Consider the following 18,223-nt stretch of genomic DNA (forward strand, 5'->3'; position numbering starts at 1 on the left):
CGTGTGACTGTCCTACAGCAACTGAACATTAGACTCCATTGCTGACTCTCTTCGGTGTCTTTTCTAAACAAGGCGTCTTCGGCAGGCCCTCTATTGCTATACGCAGGCGGGTCACAAAGGGACTTCAGGCTCCTATGACCCTCCAGAGACATGCCTAAGTTAAGATGTCTTGACCTTGGGGGCAGAGCAAGAGTGCAAACCTTGTCATGTTGTGACAGGCAATCGTGGGGTGAACTTACGCCCTTGGTATTACAAAGCCTCAAAAGTGCCGAATGTGAATAAAATGTCAGAAATGGATTCCCATAATTTAGTGTTCACCATTTCTCCGTAACTCTGTCTCCCTAGTGCATGATCACACTGGAAACCTCAGAAGGAAACTACAAAAGGTCTAGCTTGCAAGGACTTCTCTTCCATTCTCTGGGGGAAAGGGCCCAGTTAACCTGAACTGAGGTCTCCTACCAGACCACTATGGTTTTCTGTTCTCGGGACAGGGTAGGAGGCTTACCTTTCCTTGACTGGCTCCGGCTCAGATTCCTTCTCCAGAAGTTGCTGGTTTTCCTTCAGGAAGACTTCATCCTCTCCACTCTCAACAAGAGGCATGGGGGAAAATGTCCCCGAGGTGGTGCCGAGCCTCTCTGAAGCTTTCCACGTTTCAACACTCTTAGATCCGGCAACTGAATTACACAAAGCAGCCGAGGAAACAAGTTGGCTTGGCACTTTGGAGAGCTCCTGGCTCTGAGAAGAGGCTGCCCTTCCCGCTGATGGTGCCCCCTGGCCAGAAGCCCTTGTTTCTCCCTTCTCCCCTCCTGTCCACAATATCTCCACCCCTTGAAATTCCACATGTTTGTTTCTGCCTGGGCGTGCTGTGGCGCTGCCTTGATCCCAGGCCCCGGGATGCTCTCTCCCCAGCTCAGGCCTCCTCTCTCTCAAATAGCCAACGCTGACCGCAGAGCTGAGGCTGTCCTCGGTGGACACCAGCTCCTGCCCACGGAGAGCCCCTTTCCTCCCACGACTGCTTGTCTGGAAGGGCTCGGGCCGGGTCTCCCCAGTTAGCAGTGCAGTCAGATCCTTCTGGATGCTCACATAAAAACTGTCCTCGGTTGTGGCTTCAGCTGACCGAGGTCTCTCCGGTGGCTTATCTTGGCTGGTTGAGGGGACCCGGTTGTTGGTGCCCTGTGTTTGCTGACTGGCAGCATCCGGCTCTTTCTCCCCCTGCTGAGCTGACACAGGAGATACGGCCTCTTTGTTCGGGACCTCAGCAGCCTGGAAAGATCCTGATGCTATTCTGGTTTCGGGGGCTTTCAGAGCTGAACTCCATGAGTCAATGGGTTGTAAACTTTGTTCCTTGAGGTGAGTCTGGCAGGGGGCCTCTCTGGCCTCTTTTGGCCCTTCTGTGTCGGTGTGCTCTGTGTGGAGTCCAGAGAGGTGGCTGGCAGGAACCTGGACCTCCTGCTGTCCTGGAGGGCAGCATGTCGGGGAATCTGAGTCCAACTCCAGGGAAGCTCTCAGGCCTTCCCCACTCTCCTCCATGGTCCCATATTCTGGAAACTCGTTCGTGACATTCGGTGGGAGTAAAGTGCTTCCTCCATGATCACCTACCGAGAGAACAAAATGCGCACGTGACTGACTGGCTTGGACAAGCGTAGGCTCCACAGTATATCACTAGTGTCCACAGCGGCCGCTGGTAGGTGCCGTCCAACCGACAGACACGCAGTAATTGCACTTTCTGGGAGGAAGGGTACAGGCACCTCTACTTCTTCAAAACTCAGGCAATGACAATGACCAGGCCACAAGCAATCATGGGGAAGATGCTGGCCCGGGAAGCGTTTTACTCTGTATACGGGAGGTCACCGGGAGTTGGGCGCTGGCTCAATGGCAGCTAAGAGAACCCCAACTACTCATTCTATTCTTTAACTATCTCCGCCCCGTCCACCACTCGCCACACACACGGGTCAGAACCCCATCAGGGATCCATGACTCACTGCCGACATGAGAAGTCACCTTAAAGGCTGGGGCACAGAGGGAGATCATCGCATGAGACATGTATGTCATCGTGTACCCCGCTCCCAATCCATGAGAATCCAATCATCGGTTGCTTCACATGCAAAACTAGATATACTATAATAAGGCTACCTAATACCTTCCAAAGATCACCTGTGGAAAGGAACTGAAATATTTGCATTGAAAGATTGTATTGCATTGTATTTTATTGTAACGCCACATAGCCTTATGACCAACAGATGACTAAAAAGTCTTATGATGACATTTACCCAGGGCAAGCTCTGAGACAGAGCCTCTGAAAAGAACACACGCTATTAAAACTCAGTAAATATTTTTCAGGCCCAAAGCCTCTTGTTCACTGTTGTATTTCTGTGAGGGGAGAAAAGGTGGCAGTATAACCTGACCGATACTAATGTTGTTTCACATTAAACCTTTAACGCAATTTTAAATATATTTTCACGCATATGTAAATATTTCATTCCATGCTGATAAGACTCTGCGAAGCACCTCTTCACCATGGCCCTATCTACGATGCTGCACGGGGTGGACCTAATGGGATGTAGCTTGTTGAGGTCCGGGGAGGAAGCCACCGTTCAGACACTGGTTTTGAAAAGGATGACAACTAGCAACAATGGACATCCTCTTGCTGGGGTGGCATATTGATTTTTTTTCCCTCCAGAATAAGATATGACTTTCAACACCCCACCCCCACCTCTCCAGGGTCTAATGTAGTGGCTTTTAGTGGATTCATGAAGGTGTGTGGTCATCGCCACCATTTCAACACAGTAGATTGTCATCATCTTAAACAGACACCCCACGGAGCCCTGGTGGCGTGGTAGTTGCCCGCTGGGCTGCTAACCACAAGACCAGAGATCGAAACCGCCAATCGCTCCATGGGAGGAAGAGGAGGATTTCTACTCCCGTAAAGAGTTAGTCTCAGAAACCCACAGGGGCAGTTCTACCTTGTGTATAGGGTCACTATGAGTCGGCACTGATTTGGGGTCACTATGAGTCGGCGTGGAGTTTGGTTTGGTTCTAAACAGGAATCCCGTATTCACTTACAGGTGTGCCCCATCCTCCCCTCTTGGCTCCGGAGCACCTGAACTCACCATCAGTTGAGAGCTGCCTCCAAGGCTCCACTAACCTGCTCTCTGTCTCGGTAGCTTGGCCTATTCCGGGTATTTCACATGAATAGATCTGACTGCATGTGGCCTCTGTGTCTTCTTCCAGGCTGCATGAGGTTTTTAAGACCCATCCAGGTTGTAGCACATGTCAGAACCATTTTCATTTTACAGCTAAGAAAGATGTCCATGGCAGGGACATACCCCATATTAGGTTTGCCTGGGTCCTCAGTCGATAGGCATGTGAACTATTTTCACTTTGAGCTATTATTAATGTTACTATTAACAATATGAACCATGTTATCTATGTTTCCTTTTTTTAAGCCACGAGGTGTGTTTTATTTTCATTAATCATACAAATAATTTTCTATAGTATCCCAGGGCAGACCGGAGAATTTGGTAGTCCCTTCAGAGACCCAGAGGCCAGTGGGTTCAGAGGGCAGCTTGTCGCTCGTGTCCATCTTGCAAGTGACTCTTCCTCCACACCAGTCTGGTGGACGATGGAGGGCGGGGGAGCGAATCCTCCCAGATTAGGAGATTTCACACCGCTTCTCCTGCTCAATGGTCTCTTTGGTCGGCAGGGTGTTCTTCTCCTGCGTCTCCGTTTTCTTCAGCTTGGCCTTATCGAAGCTGGCAATTTCTCCCATGTCTGGCTTGTCTACCATTTTCTTAACAAAATCCCTGGCTTCCGGCTTCCGGACGAGCTCCCGGGCATCCCACTCTCAGCGCGGCAGCAAGAGACCGTTATCTACGTTTTCATTTGTATCTCCTCCACGATGAATAAGGCAAATTACAATAAAGGAGTGTCCTGGTGGTGCAGTCGATTCTTGGGAGGAGATGTAAGGCTTTCTGTTCCAGTGATGATTGACGTACAGACTGGAAAACCAACGGGCACGTCTACGCTGTCCTGGAGAGTTGCAGGAGTTGGCATCAACTCAACAGCAGTGAGTGAACGGGTTCAATGACTACCATCGTTGAATATCCTCTTGTATGCTTTGGCCATTTATAAACCGTCTTTGAAGAAATGACTAATCAAATCCTTTGCTCTTTTAAAAAATAGGTTATATGTCTATTGGGAAGTTTTAGTTCTCTTCCTTAAATATTATAGATATGTGAGAGGGCTGTAAAAAGTTCATGGGGAAAAACATCCATGATCTTTTAGATCCGTCTTTCCATGAATGTTTGAAACTCCCTTGGGAGTTATCAGCTCCATTCTTCACAGAGAGCCTCTCCCGCTCTGTGGCGTGTCTTTGTTTTCTTGATGGATCGTATTCTTGGAAAAACTAAAGTTTTTGATTTTGATGAAATCCAATTGATCTCATCTTCTTGTGTTGCGTGTGCTGTTGGGACCATACATGCTACTCAGACATGTTGGAGTAATGCAATGTAACAAGGACTTATGCATGATTTCCTCTACAAAATTTACAATGTTCCCTCTTATCCTTAGATCATGGGTACATTCAGGGTTAATATTTTTAATAACTTGTGAGGTGGGAATCCATTTTCATTCTTTTGCATGTGAATAACTAGTTGTCACACTTGCCAGGAAAAAAAATACTTTTCTTCAGTAAAATCTGTTCTTTTTCAAGATTATTTTGAGTTCTTCTGGTCCCATGTAATTTCGATATGAATTTTAGGTTCATCCTTGTCAACTTTGGCCCAAGGGGGTGGGGGTGGGGGCACTAAAGTTTTGACTGAAATTGTAGTAAATGTGTACATCAATACAGATGGTAGTGCCATCTTCACAATACTGATTGTTTTTTACCCCCATAGACATTTATTTTCATTTTAGCAATATTTCAGTTTCCGTTGACAGATCTTGCACTACTCCTGTTAAATTTATCCCTATATATTTTATTCTTTTTGTTAATATTTTGAATTAAATTGTGTGCTTCATTTCAATTTCCAAGTGATCATTGCCAGTCTAAAAATATGAGGGTTGTATATTGAATTTAAATCCTGAAGTGACTTATGCCTTCTCACAGTTTCTTTGTGTGACAATCCTAAGATTTTCAACAGATAAGATCATGACATCAGGGAACAGAAGTCTTTCTTCCTTTCTTATTTGCATGCCTTTTATTCCTGTCTCCTGCCTACCTGTCCTGACTAGAGCCTCTAGGTCAGGGGTCCTCAAACTACGGCCCGTGGGCCACATGCAGCCCGCTGAGGATATTTATCCAGGCCGAGAATACTTATCCAGGGCGCCGGGTGTTTTTGTCCCATTTTGTTTTTTACTTCAAAATAAGATATGTGCATGCGCACAGGAATTTGTTCATAGTTTTTTTTAAAACTATAGTCCGGCCCTCCAACGGGTCTGAGGGACAACGAACTGGCCCCCTGTTTAAAAAGTTTGGGAGCCCCTGCTCTAGGATCAAGTTAAATAGAAATAGCAGGAACCAACATTTTCATCTTGCTTTGGTCTTTCCCAAACAAGTATTATGTCATTCATGCTATAGTGATGATATCACCTATGCTATAGTGATGTCACCCATGCTACACTGATGATGTCACCCACACTACAGTGATGACGTCGCCCACGCTACAGTAATGATGTCGCCCATGCTACAGTGATGATATCACCCACACTACAGTGATGATGTCGCCCACGCTACAGTGATGATGTCGCCCATGCTACAGTGATGATGTCACCCATGCTACAGTGATGATGTCACCCACGCTACAGTGATGTTGTCACCCACGCTACAGTGATGTCACCCATGCTACAGTGATGATGTCACCCACGCTACAGTGATGATGCCATCCATGCTACAGTGATGTCGCCCATGCTACAGTAATGATGTCACCCACGCTACAGTGATGATGTCACCCACGCTACAGTGATGATGCCATCCATGCTATAGTGATGATGTCACCCATGTTATAGGTCTCCTTTATCAGACCCCAGTGTTTCCTTCAATTCCTACTGTATTGTCTTTGTTGTTGTTGTTCTATTTTTTAATTATGACAGGTTGTTGGGTTATGTCAAAAGCATTTATGGTCTACTGAGATTATCATGTGGTTTTTCTCCTTTATTCAATGATGTGGCTTATTACATCATTTGATTTTTGTGTAAATCACCTTGCATTTCTAGGATAAAAATCTTACTTGGTTCGTGCATAATCCTTTTTATGTTACTACATTTAGTTTGTTAGTATTTGGTGGAGGACAGGCTCATGCATCTATATTCATAAGGAATATTGGTCTTTATTTCCTTGCGGTATTTTTGTCTGATTTTGGAAATTCGGGTGATACTGGTGAAAAACTGGGACATATTCCACAGTAACTTTTTATTTTAAAACTTTTTATACCATTTTCATACTTTTAAAAAACTTTTATATACCTTGAAATTTTTTTTCACATTTTATACCTTTTCTTTAAAACTTTTAACAGGTTTTACTTCCTAATGATGCAGAAAATTTCAGTTACCTCTATAATTCAAAGCCATAATTTTATGTTGGAATGCAATGAAATTAAAAAGTGAAATACCACAAAGAAATCATTTTTCTTCTCTAGTATAATAACTCACTGCCAGCAAGTCAGTTCCAATTCAGTGACCCTATATGACCAAGGAGAACTGCCTCTTTGGGTTTCTGAGACTATACAACTTTATAGGAATAGAAAATCTTCATCTTTCTCCTTCAAAGTGTCTGGTAGTTTCAAACTGCTGACCTTGCAGTTAGCAACTATGCCACCAGCCTCCAACTTGAACTTTTAAACCCTTCCATTCGGAACAACAAATCAAAGACCCTCAAAGTTGAAAAAGAAATACCTAGTACACAGTAGGAAGACATTTCTTCTATATTTTATATAGATTTAAATTATTTTCCTAACTGGAGAATAACTACAAAATCCAGCATCATAGGTTATAAAAGTCCAGTGTTTGCAGGGGTGGAGCAGATGGGGGTGTCTAAGAATTAGCTCATTGACCGACCATGATAGTTCAAAACCGAGGTTCAGAGGATTAGCATGATGCAAAAGAAAACAATACATCGGAGCTTTAGAACTCTGCCTCCATTGGCTACATGGCCTCCCCTCTGCTCTGTCTTAATAGTCTGTTCAATACCCTAGTGCGGTCTCCTGTAGCTTTTCCCTGCGATGTTTAAAAAACCTCTAAAACAGTTATCCACTCTCCAGAATCATCTTCCTCCTTCATCTTACTGTGTTTCTAAAACTCAAATTTAATTTATATTGCTTTCAGCTACTGTGAAATCCACCCAAGAGCAGAAGAAAAGTTCAGCCTCATCAGTGCCTAGAAAATAAACTCTGAAGTTAGCTTCGCCAATCCAATCCAGGTCTATCTTTCCCGAGTTTCTTCCCCTCCCTCCACACACCCTGTCCTTCTCCACTCCTTCCCTCCCTCGTTCCTTTTCCAAAGATGTAATATTCACTGCTTGTCACACTGGAGGGGGAAGCAGCACAAAGAAATAAAGTTTTATATATTTTTTATAATTTTATATACATATGTATATTCTGAACTTTGCCAACCTCTCTTCTCCCAGACATACTCCACTTGCCATCGCCACAAAATTCCGATGACTTGCATCTCTCAAAGTCTAACTCAAAACCCCTTCTCTTGAGTTTTTCCCCAATAATCAACCCCTGTAAAAGTCACCTCTCCATTGCAAGAGACTTTCAACTCTCTATTGCATACTGCGCATATCCATGAAATAAAGGGGCAAGGTTTCTAAAGGTGAAGATTTTTAACCTACCCATAAACTACGGCCATCCTTGGTAGCCAGTGAGGCTAGACAAGCACACCAGCAAAACATACGGCAAGGAAATACAGCCAAGGGCAGAAGCAAAGGTCAGCTTCATACTGAGGGGGCGATATGGTTCTTATGACTGAAACTGCCAGCGATGAAATAGCAACAACAATAAAAACTAGCCCCCAAATACGTGACCTCCACAAAGAAATCCAACCATTCCTCCAGACCCCCTTTATTCCTTTTCACTGGAATGGACTCAGGCAGGTGGCAGCGAATGAACCGACTAGGCAAATGTGTGTGTGTTTCTTGGCATAACCATTTGGGAAGCGTTCAGCAGGAAGGGGACCAAATGACAAACTCCATGTCAGAGAACACTTGCTTGCCCATGGTAGTAAGTTGGACTCCCCTAGGCTGTGGTTCGAATGAGGGCATTGTGCTGTGGCTGTGGTGTGCAACAACCCCATTCCATTCTGACTCACTGCGCCCTACAGCACAGAGAACTGGCCCACAGTGTTTCGAAAGCTGTCATCTTTGCCAAAACAGACTGCCGCGTGGTGGGCTCAAAGGCCCAGTGCTTTAACCTCTGTGCCACCAGGCCCCTTCAGTGCCATTCTGATACATTTCATCTGTTTAGTTTTTAACTTACTACGGACTGATCTGTACCAGGGAAGCGAGGGTTCTCTGTGGCCAATAACATGACTGAGATCAATAAAACGATGCTCCAAGAAGTATTTTATGTCTCAAAGGCCAGAAACTACATTCGTAGTCTTTGGACACTCAAAGGTAAATTCCCGGGACAATCTTGGAGGATCCTAAATTGGGAGACCTTCTTTTCTAAAAGCAGTACTCTTGGTAGGCTCCATGAGGAAAGTCTAACTTGAGTTTCTCACGAGGGCCAGCCTAAAAGGCGGCAGGGCTCTCAGCAGGACCACGTGTCACAGATTCCGGTAGAACAGCGGTCTGTCCTTGAAAAGCCCCCCTTGATCAACTCCAACAACTGATTATAGCCAGTGGGTCCCATTTCTTTTTACTACTAGAATTGTCTTTAAAGATAAAAGCAAACTTTTGCTCATTTGTGAAACCTCACTTTTAATTCTGAATCCCTGATGTTTTCCTTATATTCAAAAATTAGAATTATTTATGCTGAAATGACTAGTTTGAAGTTAAATTTTTCTTTGTTTGTTTTTCCCTTTTTTTTAATAGGGCCTTGGATACCTCCTTACTAGGAGGTATTTGCCAAATTCACTCACTCATTCAACACATTGCCTGTGGTGTACTACAAACAGTCATTAAAAATATGAGTCTGATGACATCTACCAGAAAGCTCTCCCAGCGGAAAGTGAAAAATGCATAGGGTTGAGGGTGTAGGAGTCACAGCCTAAGCTGCACTGGAAATCACACGGGTAAGAGATGCTGAGGGTCTGCAGCAGAAAAATGGTGGAATGAATGGGAATGAATGACAGAGTCCCTGTGTCACCTCAGGACCGCTTTTCTCAAACCCCTTACACTTCAAAACCCAGGAAAGGAAAGGACTGGTGTTAAGGGAGTGCTCTGTAAGGGAGGGAAAACTAAAATAATTTTCACTACAATAAGGAACAGAAAATTGGAAGACCGTGCCCATCACAGGCAAAAACAAATTGTGAGACACAAAAAAATAAGGCGGCCCTGTCAAGACTCACTGTACTTCCCCCAACAGCACTGCTTGGGCTTCGGCCAACTGCTTCTAGGCTCGTACACCGAAGTTTGTAAAGTTTTCTGTTTGCCTCTGTGGTAGTTACATAACCTGGTATCCATTTGACGATTCAGAGTGAAGGGGTGGAGTCTAGTCTGCCAATCAGGCATAGCTTGATGACCTTTTGGAGGCACTAAGGAGATAAATAGCTCGCTGGAGGCAAGGCACATCCCTGCTAGACAACACTGTGGAGAAGATACATGGAGAAAGGCTGATGGAGCCAGACCTCTGGAACTGGACAAGCTACATGGAGACCCCTGCCAGTGCTCAGATGTTTACAATGCCACTGGATCCACAAGACTTCCCACTCACTGGTCCATGATCTTCCTGCATTCCGCATCAATGCATGTGTTTCATGAGTCTGAAGAGGACTCTGTAGATTGGTATTGGACTTACGGACTTGATACGGACTGGGCAAGGATGTTTTCTCAATACTCAACTGCTCTTGTATATAAAGCTCTTTCTTATACACATGAGTGTGTAAGGATTTGTTTCTCTAGTCTACCCACACTAACATAGCCTCCCTGTCACTCTACATCTATTATTTAAGTAAGAATCCAACTTATAATATTTCTCTTCCCAGCGGTCTCACCAAATTAGTCCTGCCCACATTTAGTATTTAATCCGTGACAAGGGGATTTGCTGAGCACAAGGAAAATTGCCTGCACCCATTGAAATATAAACCACACACTAGTAGAATCTGAATTAATAAGAGTTTACAGAGTCACTGGACTTATTTTTCACCTAAAGGGAAAAAATATGCAAAGTGTGTGGGAAGAAACAGTAGAAGGAAGGAGATAGAAAGGCTTGGGCTCCAATTTTCTTGAAATTGTGGGGAAAATCAGTGTCTGAGGACCACTACGTGCTAATAGAAATTAAACTCTTTGGGGACAATAAATGACATGGCCCTTACTCAGCAAACTCCTTAAAAGAAATGGTTGGAAAAATAAAGTAACAAGAACTATTGGAATTTCTACTGCAAAGTCAGTTACCAGAAGCTAAAATTAAAATAAAACAGTTGGCATAGGGGACTCTCAAGGTGGGTTTCTCAAGAAATCAGGACTGCCCCTCAATACCTGCAGAAATCCCAGACTTCAGGGGGATGAGGGCAAAGTACTCCATGTACAATTCCTAGAACCTGGGCCCAGTCATTTCAGGAAAGAGTACTTTGTTTGTCTATTTGTGTTTTGTCTTGTTTCCATTAGAATACAAAATCTGAAAACATAGGAACTTATTTTTGTTGTTACAGTTACATCCCCAGCACCCAGAACAGTAACTAGGACAAGGAAATATTATCCAATGAATAAATGAAGTATTTAAAAAGCCAAAGGGATACCAATTGGGCACACACACTTGAAACAAAAGAGCTTCTTTGAATAACTATGATAGTCTAGGTAGACTAGAGAAACAAACTCATAGACTCCCAAATGTGTACAGGAAAGAGCTTTATGTACAAAAGCAGATGAATATTGAGAAAACACCTCCATCCCAGTCCAGATAAAGTCCATGCATCCAATGTTAGTCCTTATGTCCATCCGATATCAAGCTATAAAGTCCTCTTCAGACTCACAAAACACATGCAATGACACAAAATGCAGAACAATCACAGACCAGTGGGTTGGAAGTCTTCTGAGTCTAGTGGAGGTAGAAGCATCTCAGCGCGGGCAGGGGTCTCTACATGGCATCTCCGGCTCCAGAGATCTGGATGCATCAGGGTGGGTCCATGTCGCTTCTCCAGCTCCCAGAGCATAGTGTCATGTGTCTTGTCAGTAAAGCATCACTCAGGGAATGAGTAGAGAGAGAGAGAGGTATTTCCTGCCTCCAAGGAGGAACTACAGAAGTTTCCAGAACTCTCAGGAGAAGGCCATGCCCACACAGAGGCCTCATTGGCTATGACCCGATTGACAGACTAGACTCCACCCCTTCACTCTTACTCCTCTGAAATCCCAAATTGACACCAGATTATGTAACTCGCACAACTATTATTACATATCAACCAAACCACTCCAGAGGCAACTCAGACTTTTAGTCACGCTATGGACAGAGGAGAGCTACTCCCTATGGTTTCTGGGGCTGTATATCTTCATGGAAGTGAACTGCCTGGTCTTTCTCTCATACAGAGGTTGGTGATTTTGAACCACTGACTGTTCAGTTAGCAGCTCAATTCCTAACCCACTCCTCTCCTGGGGCTCTTTTATTACATCAATTCTATCCCCAAGTCCCAAGTGTATAGACTTGAATGCCCACCAAAATCCACTGCCATCAAGGTGATTCCAACTGAAAGCAACCCCATACAGGGTTTCCAAGATTGCAAATCTTTATGGGTGCAAACAGCCTCGTCCTTCTCCTTCAGAGAGGCTGGTGGTTTTGAACTGCTGAACTTGCAGCCCAATGTCTAGCCCACAGACCCGTGGCAGGTAGGGGACTCTTCTTAACTTTAAAGCCAGTTCATTCTTTCATTCAGCCAGCCAGTCATCCATCCATCTGACACTTACTTGCACAACTACGAGGGAGGCCTAGAGAAGAGAGCAATAAGCAAGGTCAACAGCAAGTTTATCATCAGTAACTCCATCACTGCTTGTGGACAAAGTCAAGGAGTAGTAACGTCCAGTGGAGTCAATCTTGGCCAAAGTTCTAGGGTTCAACAAGATCCTCCATAAGCTATTACCACATAGATAAATTGTTCAATTGGTTAATCTCTAAATACAGAACCCCCCAATACCATAGTCATAAGCCCCATATGGCTACTTAAATAGAAATTAAGTTAAAATTTAATCAAATTGACAGCAGTTCCCCAGAGCTTAGTAATATCATGTTTAACGGATGCTACGGAACTGTCCCACACAGATATAAAATATTCCCACCATCCAGAAAGTTCTATTTGGAAGCCTTGGTCTAGAGCCTCCCTCCCAGAGTGAGGTCTGGGAACAGTAACACAGTTCCTGCCCTGCAGTTCCTTAGAATGCACGCACTCAGACACCACCCCACCGCTTCTCAACTGGAATCTGCCTTTTTCACAAGAGTATACTTTAAAGTATGAGAGGTTCTGCGTTCTAGAGAACTACGGAGGTCCAGATGTCCTGACTACATTCACGCTGCTGCTGCTTCTTTTCAAAGAGAAACCACAAATTCTGGAGTCCTACCTGAAAATCCTACTGTTTAATCAAGTAGACAATGAAAGAAAGCTAGTTGTGTATCTCATTTCTACCAAAGGAAAGGTTTGGTCCGTGAGCTCGTGATCTCCCTCCAATCAGTGATAATTTGGGTGTCCTCTTCAGGAGAGAAAGAGATTCATCCCCTGCTGTCAATTTCTCACTCTGTGAACTCAAGGGGGGAGGGGGAAGGGAGAGAAAGGGGGAACCCATCGCAAGGTTGGATATATAGCCCCCTCCCCAGGGGAGTGAATAACAGAAAGGTGGGTGAAGGGAGACAACGGACAGTATAAGATACTAAATAATAATAACAATATACAATTGATCAAGGAGTCACAAGGGTGGGGAAAAAAGAAGAACTTATCATACCAAAGGCGCAAGTAGAAAATGTTTCGGAAATGCTGACGGCAATATATGTACAAATATGCTTGATCCAGTTGATGTATGGAACGTTGTAAGAGCACCCAATAAAATGATTTTTTAAAAAGGAGAGGGCATACATAAAATGTTAAAATAGCTGGATATGGAAACTTGGCCCACCATGAAAGTATATGCAGAGCCTTAAAGAAATTCCAATGATGCACAAAAGAAAAGGGCTGGGAGAGAGGCAAAGTTTTAGTCTTTAAAAACCAGGGTCTTGCCCTATACTTTTTTTAATGGTCACATCATTCGATGTATTCCAACACATAAAAAGACATGGGCAAATCCACTCTGAGCATGCACGATGAAGACTGTATAAAGTTCTGTAACTAATTTTCTATTATGAGTGTAGTTCGTCAGATTTGTGATCTTTCGATAACGATGGCTACACCTAACCACCCCAAACCTGTTTCCTCTCCGCCCTGTGCGGCAAATGCACTAACTCCCTTGGTGTTCTCGATTCCCTGATGCACAGTAGCCTTCAAACTTATGTCAGCAGTTTGTCTGACAGAGGAGAACCAGCCGTTCTAAGACACAGCAACGCTTAAAAGCACACTCCCCTTAAAAGACCCCAAAACATCCCCTTGACTTCTCAGGAGGGAACTCAGTCTCAAAGAAAGACGGGAAGAGTCACCGGTTTGTTGTGTTCAGTCTGAAATTCCACACATCAATGTAAAACTGGAAGGCAAAACAAAACGAACAAAAATTCAAACTCACTGCCATCAAGTCAATTACAGATCCCCAGAAACTATAAAGGACAGAGTAGAGCAGCCCCCTTTGTTTCCAGGACTTTAAATCCTTACAAGAATGGTTATCTTCATAGTCCGCCCGTGGAGTGGCTTGTGGGTTAGAACCACCAACCTTGTGGTTAGCAGTTCAATGTGCAACCCACTGTACACACCTCCCTGCCGCCCCCATAGCTCCTTAAAAAAGGAAGACAAAAGCCCAATTTGCAATGCAAATATTAAAAGCAAGCCTGGCAGAGCTAAAACTCTCAAATGTATTCCACTATAATAAAAACCAATCATCCTCAACTGTGAATAATAATGATTAATGCTTTTATATCCGATAATCTATAAACCTCTCCAGCAACACAGAGTGCCGTATAGCTCAAATTCACAATGCAATAAGAAAAACTGTATTTAAGAGAATCATGAAGATTTATGCAATGTGTTTTAAAATAAGCAATAGAGAATATATTTGGAGTGATTAAAAATAACGGAACACTAGTATGAGTAATCAGAATTTACCATATGAGTAATCTAAGTACATGATATTTTGGTATATGCTCTTCACCCTAATAAAAGTCACATTTTACAGATGGCGGTACCATGTATTAGCGCATGCTGGATACTGCCAGGCACTGGTAACTTTCTAAATGCATGAATATTTGAGGTATTCACACGCTGCAAAAAAACAAGAACAGACCTGCCACGTTTTGCACAAGCTTTTAGCATGTGCACAGGAACATAAAATGCTCTGTTAATTAGACACTCTGGCCCTGAGTGATTAACAGTTACAGCTGTGCTTGCCTCAAATCAAATTTCACATATTAATGATTTGGAACCCAAGGTTTCCCTTTCAGGATGACCCTAGGGGAGTGGCGCTGGTCCCCATTCCAGTCAAGTGCAGCGGGAGCTGTGCTATGGACTCCGAAAACTGCACGTCAACGGTAAAGGGAGGGAGATAGGAGCAGCTCCTTCAGTCAAGCGCAGAGGCTCCCGCCGCTGCACAGAGCACTGTAAGCCGTCGTGGAGGAGCACGAAGCTTAAGGATACAGTTTGAACTTATCTGTAAAGTGAGCATTTTGGTCAAACTGGTTTCCCATTTTTTCAAGCAGTGGATTCTCCACATTTCAACCAGTAGGTATGTCTCTCATCCACCTCTCAGGGGGTCTGCGGCTGTCCATGCGTCTGTCCACGCTACGTGTCTCCTTTCGGCGCCATTCTGATAGGAGTGAGTCCTTCGATCCCAGCCCTTCTGTCCTTTTTCAAGTGCTGTCTTGTTTAGGTGCCCACTTTAAAACTATCTCCCTTTGCTGACTTGCTGGCCTTTATATTACCTTTAAATTCGAGGAGGAGAGGGTTGGCATTCACACTAAAACTTCTAAGCAACTCACCGATCTTATTTACGGTAGGTTCTTATCTGTCAAAGTTAAGGTGGATGTGGGAGCCTTACTCTCAATTGCTCCTGATGTTTTGTGAAGTATTTTATTAGTTCAGAAATTGAGACTGGTTTTCAAAAGCCTTTACAATGCTCTTTAAAAAAAAAAAAACTACAAATGCCAAGCAGCTGGTACTCCTAACAGTGATGATCAACCACAGCTGTGGACTTCCCCAAACTGCTGTCTGTCAAGACAGATGTTAGGTGCAGTGGTGAGCAAGCAATCTCCCTCCGCTGATCCACATTTTCAGTTGGCAGTTCTCGGGCTCCCCAAGAAGCTCACAGCCTTGCTAAGGATTCAGGCTATGAATGAGCATGGAACAATAACCCAAGGACATTTAAATATGCAAGTTTCACAGAAGGCTGAAAATCTAATTTCCCTAGTGAGAAAGAGGAGAGGAAAAAATCTGGAATTGCTATAAAATCGACACTTTCAGCTGCCAGGAAGAATTTATTAAAGAGCCATGGCCCTGTGTGTGCTATTAAAATACTTATGGTGAACTTCCGGTGGAGGTGCTGCCTCTGCCTCGTGGGCAGTGTTTGCTGTGAACACTTCTGGTGGGACCCAGTGGGTAGCATTGTTCTCCAGAAGGCACGGAGCCAGGCTTGGGGACCCAGATGCAAAGGAGTTTGAGCTCTTTAAGAGAAACTCCTCCCCTGCTCCCATCCAGCATCACACTAGTATGTCTTTCCAAAACTACAGGGTAGGCTGTTTTACGTCTTCCTCTCTGTACAATACATCACGAACAAGGTGCAGAACGAGGGTGACGGGTTGCTCTGTTCCCAGAAAAGCTGTTTGAGGGGGGAAAACAATAAACACCAAACAAGCAGGCAAAAGGGCAAAGAAATACGATCGCAGGTAAGAATCATAATCTGCTTGACAAACAATTTGGAAAACCCCACATCGGATGCTGAAACAAACATGCCAGGTTCAAGCCGGGGAGGGAATGGGCGAAGGCATTCTGGGGCCGGTGGCACCTCTGATGACTGGCAAAGGAATGCCCCATCGACACGGGCATCCCTGGATCCATTCAGTATGCTGTCCTGCAAGCCAGGATTCGGCAAATCTGGTTTAGCCCCGGGAAATCTCAAGAGACACGACTAGTAAGCAAAAGCAGTATAACACAGACGGATCATTTCACAGCCGCATTTCACAAGAGCAAGAAATAAGAAAACTCGAGTTGCCGGCAGAGACCTACAAACAGAGGTTACTCACAGAGATTACGGTAGCTCCAGCAGTTACCCATTGATCAGAGAAAATGCCCCGCTCATCAGTTTAACGCTTGAGAAAAGTTAGCTAGGAAGGAAGCGAGCTAAGTCTAAATCTGCTGGTCTAGTCAACTGGAGGCAAATTCGTTTCAAATTTCCGGGCAGCCCCTTTTGCCCTGCACTGCACACGCTGATGTCAATGGAAGCACTTTGAGGCTGAGGAACCCGAAGGAGCTAGCAGGCGGGTGGCAGGCGAGCCAGCTAGCGCGAGAGAGCTGCGGCTGCTTCAGCGGCTCTCACAAAGGCTGGCAGCCCTCGCCCTGCCTCTCTCTGCCTCTGTCGCTCTCTACCTTGGTAGCTTACCGAAAACTGCCACCCGCAGGGCTTTGCTATATTCGTGAGAACTACTTGCAAGGGGATAATTGAGAGGATGGGAGTTAGCCTTAAGGTAACCATGCCCCCGGCGCAGCAGCAGGAGAGCCCAGGAAAAGCTCCAGGAGGACTGTACCATCCGGGGTGACATCAGAGGGAGGGATGTCATGTTAGTATTATGCAGCATTCTCCTTGATGCGGGAATGACACACGTGCAAGGAGAGAGGGTGGATTCCTTTTTAATGGGCTCCCACCTCACATTATGCAAATGGAAAGGCACCCGAGAGCCTGCTGCTGGGAAGCCGCCGCCGGAGGACTCAAGCCTGCTCTGGTGCCCCTGTCTCGCTGTTAATGACGCTGCCATCACAAGTCACTTTACCGATGACTACACTTCTGCTCCTGTTGGTCTGCGATGGGATTAATATTTAATGGTAATTGACATCGCTTGGAAATGCGACGTGAAGAGAATCAAAGGCATGATGACATTCGTTTTAAAATACTGAGGCACCAACTCTAGCATCACAGGGAGCACCGTAAGTGTTGACAACGCCGCTCACACTGTTATCAGCATGAAAACACACACTTTTATGGAGGTGAAAATAGCCATTGCACACGCGGATATTGTGACAGATGGCCAGAGTAGGTAAAAGTGGCACAAGGTGCATGGCAAGAGCCCTGGTAATGCAGACTTTAAAAAGAACCCACCTTGTACACATTGCTTTAATATTTCAGCTAGGATAAAAGGCACAGCACACCAATGAAAGCTATGCATGGTCATTTTCATGCTCTTCCGATACATTTACTGAGTGCCTACTAGGTGTCTCAAAAGTGTATTAAGTTCCACGTGGTGCACACGCTTCTGATCAATGCTAACATAGTAAGAAGAGAAAATATTCCTACCCGGTGAGCTGTGGGCCAGGCATTGTACTGCTCAGCTTCGTGTGCCTACCCTATGCATGCCCCTATTGTCCTGTGGAGTAGGTACCACGCCCTTTTACAGACGAGACTACTAAAATACGAGACAAAGAAGCCGTTGGCCCGAGATGACATGGCTAAGAGCCGCTCTGTCTGGATCCAAGCACAGGCAGCGTGGCCCCAAACGTCCACCCTCACAACCACTGAACTGTACCACCACCTAAGGACACGCTGGTGGCTTGGTGGGTTACACATTGGGCTGCCAAGCAAAAGGTCAGCAGTTCAAATCCACCAGCTGCTCCGAGGGAGGGAAATGAGGCTTTCTGCTGCTGTAAAAATTTACAGTTGGCAATGAGTTTGTAGGTTGGAAGGGCGTCCTTGTCACACAAGCACAATTCTAAAGGGAGCTTGCAATTTTCAAGATTTAGATCC

At 44.8% G+C, this 18,223-nt stretch overlaps 1 protein-coding gene and 1 pseudogene across 3 annotated transcripts in view; both read right to left on the reverse strand.

Annotated features, from left to right (window-relative positions):
• PSD3 (pleckstrin and Sec7 domain containing 3) overlaps positions 1-18,223 on the reverse strand; it is a 527,311-nt gene that overhangs the window by 311,487 nt on the left and 197,601 nt on the right. For all 3 annotated transcript variants that reach the window (XM_075556571.1, XM_075556567.1, XM_075556568.1), the window contains exon 3: positions 506-1,595. In XM_075556571.1, coding sequence (XP_075412686.1) covers positions 506-1,595 — 1,090 coding nt within the window. The remainder of the gene's footprint in view (positions 1-505; positions 1,596-18,223) is intronic.
• Positions 3,653-3,811, reverse strand: LOC142454413 (thymosin beta-10 pseudogene; annotated as a pseudogene).

The sequence above is a fragment of the Tenrec ecaudatus genome, chromosome 8 (assembly GCF_050624435.1).
Source record: "Tenrec ecaudatus isolate mTenEca1 chromosome 8, mTenEca1.hap1, whole genome shotgun sequence".
NCBI lineage: Eukaryota > Metazoa > Chordata > Mammalia > Afrosoricida > Tenrecidae > Tenrec > Tenrec ecaudatus.